At 32.1% G+C, this 10240-nt stretch overlaps 1 protein-coding gene across 2 annotated transcripts in view; it reads right to left on the minus strand.

Annotated features, from left to right (window-relative positions):
- Window positions 1–2937: 2937 nt before the first annotated feature.
- The window catches only part of TEX15 (testis expressed 15, meiosis and synapsis associated), a 64400-nt gene continuing 57097 nt past the window's right edge, over window positions 2938–10240 (minus strand). For both annotated transcript variants that reach the window (XM_016136150.2, XM_016136151.2), the window contains exons 9-11: window positions 8824–8882; window positions 5551–6812; window positions 2938–3082 (exon numbers count right to left, since the gene is read on the minus strand). In XM_016136150.2, the coding sequence (XP_015991636.2) occupies window positions 3042–3082; window positions 5551–6812; window positions 8824–8882 (1362 nt within the window). In that variant the 3' untranslated portion in view covers window positions 2938–3041. The remainder of the gene's footprint in view (window positions 3083–5550; window positions 6813–8823; window positions 8883–10240) is intronic.

Below are 10240 nucleotides of genomic sequence, written 5' to 3' on the forward strand. Positions count from 1 at the left end.
AAATAAGGGATTGTAAACTGACAAAGTCCTTGTAATCTGTGAGGTCAACCAAGGGTTGCCTCCCCTAAAAAACAAAACAATATGGGGCTTTACTCTAATTTGAAGACTTAAGTCATTATTTTAAGGTATGTCTTTGAGTAAGAAATGACCTCACAATCAAATGTAATTTTGGATGTGTACATAGATTTTTTTTTTTTTAACACCTAAAGCACCTGGTATTTCTTGGTGGTCTCCCATCCAAGTACTAACCAGGCTCGACCCTCTTAGCTTCCAAGATCAGACGAGATCAGACGCATTCAGGGAAGCATGGCCATAGTGTACACATTTAAAAAGCATAGATCACAACTTATAAGTAAGGATGATATGTGTTAGAAAACTTTGTTATAGGGCTCAAAAAAGCTCTAATGATGACAAAGATACTGATGTCAAAGATGCATGAGAGGAAACGGAAACTGTTCTACAAAAATGAGTTAAAATTAAAAAATAATATTTTAATATACAATGAACATTTAAACATTTCATCTGTATCTCTAAAAGCTTATATTTAAGTTTACCAAACATCTTTTCTTTGGCAAATGTTGTCATTGGGGAAATGGGGGCCTAGCTTTTTATTTGGCTACAGAACTCAAGTTTTGGAGGCACTTTTACAGTATGTGTATTGATGGAAGGCGGAGTGATATAATTAAGATATAAGAATATTTAAGTTAGGTTAACTACCTCTTTAACAAGGCCATCCCTGAACATCTCGGCTTATGTATTATTCAGTCATTCTTTATTCCTTTACTTTGTTTTGTTTTTTACGTATCACTTTTCATGATGTGGTATCAATTACAACTCAATGAGAACTGCATGAGGCCAGGGACTTTGGCTTGTCCTGTGAAACTCCAGGTAGTAATGAAATTTGTAAGGGTGACAGTGGGGGGGAAGGAAGGAGGTGAAAGCAAAAGTAGCTGAAGTGAAAGGAGTGCCCATCAGTTTATTTAGTCATCTAATGAAGTCAGTTCTTTGTGGGTTGTTTTTCATGTAATGGGTTTGTATAAACCACAGACCACTATTTGCTCATTATTTCAGAAACAAAAGGAAAAAAAAAAAAACCCTGAAAGAAAAATGAATTCAATTTATTCAATTGAATTATTCAAATAATTTTTCTTTAAGTTCCAAAACAATAATATACAAACAAGCAGGATTTTCTTTTGTTTATAATGTTTGCTCTAATTTTAATTCTATTTTTATTTTCAGAACCAAAACACATACATGAAGGGAAAAATACTCTATTTTTTCATGTTTCAAAGAACAGATTTCAAAATTTAACTGAATATTTAGTTTTTGTTTTCCTTTTTTTGAAGAAATTCACTGATGAAATAAAAACATCACAAATATCAATGGAATCTGAAAATTATTTAAAGAAAGCATCCTTAATTAGATTAAGGTAAACTTTTGGTTTACCTAAAAGGAACATTTTTAATAATTAATCTGTAACATCTTTTTATAACCAAATATCAATCAAATGGCTGAGGCGAAGTTAGTGTTTGAATAACAAGTAATATTATTGTTTTAATGCCTAATTAGGAGTTCTGATTTTTATGGAATATTTTCAATGAAACTAGATGGATAAAAAATATACATTATCTTGATATTGCTTTATTATATAGTCTTTTTCAAATTCCTTATTCCTCTCAGTTGCAGTTCTTTGCTTGACTTTCCCCTTTTAAAGACCTATTTGTTAGAGAAGAAACCAAAGTATTCTGAATTCTAGTCTATTTGGTTAATGTGAATAAAGAAGCTTATCCCAGGTGTTAGTGTTTTGCTAAATTGAAAAATTAATTACCCTTCAATAAATATGGCTGAATTACACCCTCTTTGGAGGCTTGTGCTAGATCACATAATTGGCTGACTTAAAGAGTTTGAGAAAACACTGATGGTTAACTATCTGTTTAGATTTAGTCAACGCAAATCTCACCACATGTTAGAGACCACTAGTAAGTACTTGAAAAAGGCCTTAGTTGTGAGGAACCTTTCTGACTGTGATCTTATAGAAAACAGTTATAGTTGTGGGTGAGCAGAGAGGTTGCTGAAGACCATAGTTACATACTACACCCTATTCTACAATGATAATTACCAATGCATTTTTTACTTTTGTGGAATGTTGAAAAGGGGGGAAAAATCCGTGACCACAGCATTAAAAAACTTGTATTTGTGCTGCATTACTTAAATTACTGAAATATCACTACTCTAATGGCATCAGCTAAAGACATTATTTCCTATTATTTGCTACAAAATCATTAGAAACTTTAAATTATGATACAAATATAAAAGAAATAATATTGTAAAAAGGGCTCTTATAGAAAAAGGTATTGAATGTGCTTTAATTTTAATATAATTAACTAAAACTGCTTCAAACATAAAAATTTTAATCTTACTCAAGGATAAACACTGAAAATAAAAAATTGAAATTAAAGGAATTTGTCATATTAGACACAACAAAATTATAAATTACATAAAGTGTCAAGAATTATAAAATTATTGTTCTAACAACCAATCCAAGTAAAGAAAAATCCTATTTTAACCTAAATGGCACAACACTGCCATAAACAATGTATCAAAAATATCAGAAACAAAATTCTTATTTTAAAGATTTTACTACTTTGCTTAATCTTATTAAATGTTACATTTATTCACCTTATTAACTCAAAAATCTTTACATAACTATAATAGCTGTGATAGCAATATTTCAAAAAGTAAATTACAAAAAATATAGTAAATGTTTCTGATGGCTAGGTGGATACTGAAAATAGCCTAGTAAAGATTTCACTAAAATAACTGCATGGAAATAATTTTGGTATTTCAGATGTCAGAAATTGATTTCCCATCACGTTATATGATATGCTGTTGCATTTAAAATTTTTATAAAAGGCTATATGGTATATATTTCCTACCACATTTACATATATTTAAAATGTTAAAATAAAAAATATATAAGTAAAATAAACTTGGAAAAACTTGCAAATCTCCTTTATTTTTCAGTAAACAGAAGACCATTTTCAATGTCCTGGCTGAAAGTGTTCTTGACGTGGCCATGGAACTGGAAGAGAAAAAAGCACAATGATTTGAGATAAGTTAATGATGCAGACTAATGGCATTATAGAAAGACCTGAACTGCGTTAGAGCTCAATAGATCAAAGTTCAGACTGCACATCTGCCCTTTACTAGCCATGGAATCCTGAGAAAGTGATTTAAGGCTCTCCAAGGAGATGCTTCCTCATCTGTAAAAGAACAATAGTACCTAAATCTCTCACAGGTATCTTGTGAGAATTAAAAGGAAAAAAAGGAAGTAATGTGCCTAGCACATAGGGCTCATTTAGGCCCTTCCTTTACTTCCACTTATGGTGTTGAACATGAGCATCATGAACAAAACAGTAGTAAACGGGTCATAGGGATTTTCTTATCTTTAGAAGGACATAGTTCCTGTAACTGTGCCACTGGATCTCCATGGATTATTTGCACTCACAAAAACTAAAAGATGTGCTTATATTGCTCCTAATTTTTAGAGTTACTAGTGGATACTGTAACAAGTAGATATTTGTTTTTACCTTTGATTTTCACTTGACTAATATAACAAAGGAGGTAACTATTGAAATTTTTGAGAATCAAAGATGGACTTGATTCTATAGATATCTTTTTTAGCATTATGAACAGCTCAATCATTAAGAACACAAGAAAGCTCTATGAGAATCTTTATAAAACAACTACATTCGAGGTTTCCCATTCCAGAAATTAAAATGTCTACTTTAATATACAGGTGTGCCACATCTATGCTTGATGTGTTTACCATTACAGAAGCAGCAGCACTGTATCGAATTAACCACAAAGGAAAAAGCACAGTCATTTACTCCCTCACCCCACCTCCTGCTTTGTTCTCCCCTCCTTTAGAGTTATTTTTCAGGTTCCATTTTTGGTGAAAAATTCCAGTCCAGTTTAAAATCATTTGATGGGGACGCAGGGAAGGGAAAGATACACCGATAATCACAATACCACACAATTCTTACATGCCTTATCACATGAGAAATGCACACAGAAAGTACCATGGAAATACCCCAGGAATTGTCACATGGGAGAACAGAAAGACATTCATTGTGGCTTGAATACAAAGGTGGAAGTAGTGGGAGATGAGGCTGTATATACAGGACCGTGAAGGGTCTCCCATTCCAAGTTAATTTGAATTTTATCCTATAGGTGATAGGATAATTCCAGTGACAGTTCCAATGCAGAGCTCCTCCTGTGATCGGATTCCTTTTCCCCTTTTTGTGAAACTCCATTAGGTCATGGGTTATTTCTTTTCTCTTAATTCATTTTAAAATTAGTTGACATAGAATGTTATGTTAGTTTCAAGTGTATAATATAATGATTAGCCATTTATGTACTTAATGAAGTGATCATCATGACAAGTCTAAGTCACTATCTGTCACCACACATAGTTATTGCAATATTATTACCTATATTCCCTATGCTGCCCTGATCATTTTTCTTAATTAGGAATAGAACTATGTTAACAGGCTGCTTCTTATCAATTCAGACAAATGAATAAATTAATTCAATTAATTTTTTCTACTTATTAATTTTTAAGACAATGTAGGACAGAGAAACAACTTGAATTGAAAAGAAATTCTCTTATATTTCTCTGTTTAAGACATTGAGATTAACTTTATTTACACTTTACCTCTAAAAGTAGACTATTTGGATGTTAGCAGGTAACTGCAGTTTTTGCAAAATTATGAATAATTGTTTTAAATTTTTCTTTAACTCTGGTGAAACACATTTCAATTTAATTTTAAAATCTATATTCTAATAATAATTTTTACAAATAGACTTATGTTTAAAGGAAAAATTTTCAAGTTCCGGTGCCAAACTACCAAGTTGTTCTATCAACACATCTCAATTAACTTCATTTTCATTACTGCCAAGAAGATATAATAGAATACAGAGAGAAAGAGAAATTTTGCTTTATCCGACTGAAATCTCTTTTCTACCCTGGTTTTTGACTTTACTTTTTCCCCTCTATTTATCAAAATAATATATGTTCCCAGTAGGAAATCTTAGAAAATACAGAAAAACACTTTCCACACACCCCCAATTTTATCACCCAGAGGCAGACAAGTTAAAATGTTAGTGTACTTCATGTCAATATGTCTATGTATTTCTTTGCTTACATAAATCCATTTATATGATAGTTTTAAAAACTGTCATTAAAAACTTTTATAAACTCTTTAATGGTTGTATCATATTTCATAGTATGAATTAACTAATTTTCTTAATTATTCCCTAGAGTTGGGTTTTGTTTTATTAGTGATAGTAACAATTCTTTTTATTCCATCTTTAACAACTAGATATCCACTTGGCAATATAATTCAACTGTCTGATATTTGAATTATTCCACAATCTGCACAGAAAAATGACTGCTATGAATCATCATTTGTAAATTCCATCTACATACATATACACAGACAAAAGCAAAACCCCAATGAAGCAAGCATTAAAACTTTTGAAACTAACCATAAGTCCAAGGAACTTCTGGAAGCACAGCTGAGTCCGGAGGGTAAGGGTATGCAGCTTGTGGTAATGGATGATAGGAAGCATACTGTGAAAAAGCTGGCTGCTGAAAATTGAAAGAAATAGGCATTCGAGTTTGAAAATATCCACTCGCTGGCACCAAGTTATATGCTTGTGGCTGTCCAGCAAAATAACCAAAATATTGAGAGTACAAAAGATTAGAATGTGTATTTTGTACAGTACTTGGAACCGCAGTCAACATCTCAGAAGAAGGTGGCTGTACTTCACACGACGTTACTCCTTGGTAAGTCTGGGTAATGGAATTGCCACTGCTGCTACTGTAATGATAAACACACCAAGCATAGTAAGGATATGAAGTTCCAAATGAGTGTGCAGGAGAATTATATACTGGGGTACATGCAGGCTGTGGAAGTTCATTCCAACATGTGGCAGCATTCTGAGTTATGATTTTTGAATTTTCATTATTCCGTTGCTCATTAAAAGAGTATTCTGCTGTTTGATCAACATTATCAGTTATGTTCTCTTCAACAGGTACAGTACTGGGTTTCAATGTATCTTTCACATATTTGTCTTTTGATTCGGTTTTTGCAGGTCGTGTTTCATTTATTTGCAGAACAGGAATTTTGTTCTGGATAAATATGGGTTCTGAAGAATTGGTGCATGTAGAATTTTTAATAGATGAATTTAATGTTTCGTTATCCTGACTTTCAAAGACAGTGTCATTCATTTCTAAATTGGCATGGATATCTGTCACAAAATGAAAAATAGGCTTTACAAGCACTGATGTATGAGGTAGAAGAGAAGCATCAGTTCCTGGTTCTCTGTCTGAGGGACAAGATTTCTCTGCAGGATCTGAAAATTTCTTAAGAAAGTTTTGGGAAGGTGTTTCATCATCTTTTGAAAGTGTGCCATCTACACTTTTTTGGTCACAAATTACAAAAGGACAATCTTTCTTATCACTTTTTGTTTCAGTGGCAATAAAAGTCACATCTCTTCTCTTTATGCTATTTAAGTTTTCCTGTTGTCGAGTGAAATCTTCTGAAGTATCAGATGAAATATTAGTTAAATCTATTTTTCCTTCCAAATTCAACATGCAACTGTCTTTTAGGTTCTTTAAAGGAAAAGATGAGCCAGGTAGTGATCTTTGCATTTCAACCTTTTTTGGAGATATGTGGTTTCTTTTCAGATTGTCACACGAACTTGGTCCTATTTCACTTTCACTTCTGGGATGAGATCTTGTGGTCCTATTAGGTTTAACACATATATACAAACAATTTTAAATGTACAGTTGCAAAATTTTAGTATAAATATATATTTGAAATTTTTATTCAAGACATCTTAAGGATTTACACTTTCTATTAGCAGTATACAAGTAACATATTTCCCCAGTCTTACTACCTTTGTTTGAATCTAGACATTTTTCCTGCGGAAAGTGATATACTCCACATTTCAAAAAGATATTTTGGAAACATACAGTGCTGCAATATGCTAAAAAAAATTATTTTATGCTTTGGTCATTTCCTGATAGGAGCCTTAGAAGTAGAAAATTTGTGGTATAATTTCTAATTCATATACCTCCAACCCAGAGACAATCTTCTTTACTTGAAACAATCAGATGTACCCCTCCCCACTAAAAGGTCATTTTCTGTTATCACAAACTACTAAGATATTTTGTCTGTTCAAAGTTAAGAATAGGAAAAGCAGACCTCCAAAATCCTTGCCACTTCAATATCCTTGCATTCCTACCTAAATTTAGACAGTCTCAAGCAGGCTGAAGGAAGCATCTATTATAGGAATTTATAGAGCCAAACAGTTAATACAGGTCTCTGAGGTAATTATATCTTTATATCTAATTGAATTCTTTTAATGACACATGGAAAAGACCATGTTGAAAAGAAAAAAATAACCACTCCTCCACAGACAAATTACTTTAGCTTCAAATTTCTATATTCCACTTATGAAACTAAAAGCCCTTTATTTAACTCAGCTTCCTTAAAAGACTCTTTAATGATATCCTACAGCATCATCCAACCTCATATAATACTTTGACAGAGTTTCTGGAAAGTACAATTCTAACTTTATCACACTTGCAATGTATTTCAGTGATGTTCTGACCTTATAGATTAACAGCTGCCTCTATGGTTTGTTCTTTAGAGGATATTCTTCTAAGATAGCACCTTATATTAACTTATATTATAATTCATTTTCCTGCTAAGTGAGACAAAGTTTGATCCTTTGAGCAGCAAATAACTATACTTAGTTACCAAGACTAAGATGATTATAGAACTGGTTTATGTTATACTTCTAATAGCCTATTCATCTTTATGTCACTACACAACTATTCAAAGAGTCATATGTGCCAGGAAAAGGATTCTAGAAATGTAGTAAATAAAATGCTGTATTTAAAGAAGCAAAATTAAGTATCACAGAAATGAAGGTGCTTATCTATTTTATTCTATATTACTCATTCACCTTCATAAAATGGAAGGAATGATGGAAGAAAAAAAAGCTTATCATAAATTGACAATCTTACAGTTGAATGAAATGAGAGATGGTCAGCAAGTGTAGCGGTGCCACTTCATGTCAAAATGAGAAAAACGTAAGTAATGTACCTTTTCATAAAAATAAACTCAGTTTAAAGAGCTACCCTTTATTTTGAAGTCATATTCTTCCTACGGTATGGTGATAAACCTTTTATGAAACACTGGTTTATTTATAATACGTGTGTTTGTCAATGACTAGCAATATAAGTTGGTAATTTGTATCTTTTTAACCAATTTTGAAATGTGACTCTTTTGTAAAGTATACAAGGTTTTAAAAACTCAGTCTAATCACTTGTCTAATTCTTTTATGCCCTTTTTAGTAAACCAGTCACTAAGCCCCATCAATTCTTTAAGTAATGTCTATCAAATACGAATTTTACTTTTTGTTATGTAAAACATCACTCTTTTCTAAGCCCTGGCTGACTTACTACTTCTTACTGTACTTAGAATCTCCTTACCCTTTACATCATTGAAAAAACACATTTCACAGGACACTATCCTTCAACACTTAAAGAATGACGTTCAAACTCTTTAGACCTTACTTAAGATACTACATAATCTGAAACATTCTTCTCCCTCCTTAGCTTACTCTTGTCCCCTAAGTTACATGCATGATCCAACAGAGGTGCATAAATAAATGTTTTAGTCTTGTTCCTTAATATGTGCTCAATTGATTTGTTTTTCTTCAGCTAGGGCTGATGGCAACTCCTACCTTGGATGCTTGAACGCTGCCTTTTCTCTGTGGATTTTTGTGACATCTTTCATGTTAACCTATGTTTAAAAGATACAAGGTAAACATACATGGTGATGGTTTAAAATAAAATATGAATATTTATTATTTTAATATCAGATATTTGCAATAGCTTGTTCTGTCATCATCTAAAATGTACTGTTTAAAACTACGTTCACTAATAATCCTTCCCTTCAAAAACACAAGGACTCCGCTGGACTTTCCAATTTTTAGAGACACCTTTTAAAAAAGACATTTGCAAAATTCTTTTTATTTCCATATTTTATAACACTGCTCCCCCTTTTATACCTTTTAGTAAACCAGTCACTAAGCCCCATTAAAAGTAATGTCAAATGAATTTTCCTTTCTTATTCTGTATAATAGTTTTAAGCCCTAGATGGCTTACTATACTACTTCTAACTGTACTCAGAATCCCCACCTTTAAATCATTGGGGAAAAAAACGTATTTCACAGGACACCATCCTTCAATATATATAAAGTTCAAACTCCTTAGGCCTATATGTAAGAAATTTGACAATCTGAAACAATGTTCATCTCCATCCTTAGCTTACTCTTGTCCACTAAGTTTCATTTTTGTTCCAGGCTCAATTTTAAACTCATTTATCAAAAAAGGTCAAAAAGCATTGTGTCCTTACTCATATTTTATTTTCTGTAACTTAGATACCCTCCTTCATTCTTACATTCATCAATATTGTTTTTTTTCCCCTACAGAGCAAAGCTTTGGTTTGTATTCTTCCATTAAATCAACAAATAAACCTTCTCTAATTTTTTTTGGCTTTTCTTCTCAATATTTACAATACTGTTTTAGTATTACCCTCATTTTACTCAAAGTGGAGTATACAACTTGTGTTCTTGTGTTCTGGAAATGTTTATAAACTGGAAATTTATTAAGCATTTTCCTATAAATGCAGTATAATAAATGATTAGCTTTCTAGTCTCTAGAACTATGTTTAAACTAATAGACACAACTAGAGTAAGCTGAGAAAGAAGTCTACTTTTCATATTGCATATAGGTTTTTCTTTCTTTACCTCTAAACTGAGAAATCCTCAAAAAGTAAGGGCAACTGTCAGAATGGGCTCTGAAGTCAGACCACCTGGTTTTACACCTGGGCTCTCCCATTACTAACTCTGTGACCTTGGGAAAGTTATTTAACCTTTCTATGTCTCATTTTCCAGACCTTTAAGACAATTACAGTGCCTATATTATCGGTCTTTTGAAAATAAAAAGAATTAATATTTGTGCAATCATTAGAACAGTGCCAAGCACACAATAAATGCTGAATAAATTTTCTTAAAATGTGTTTACATAGGACTTCTTCTCACTCTTTCATAATCTATTTAAAAATATCTGTTCTATTTCCCCTTGTAGATGATAACG

The sequence above is a fragment of the Rousettus aegyptiacus genome, unplaced genomic scaffold, assembly GCF_014176215.1.
Source record: "Rousettus aegyptiacus isolate mRouAeg1 unplaced genomic scaffold, mRouAeg1.p scaffold_m13_p_11, whole genome shotgun sequence".
NCBI lineage: Eukaryota > Metazoa > Chordata > Mammalia > Chiroptera > Pteropodidae > Rousettus > Rousettus aegyptiacus.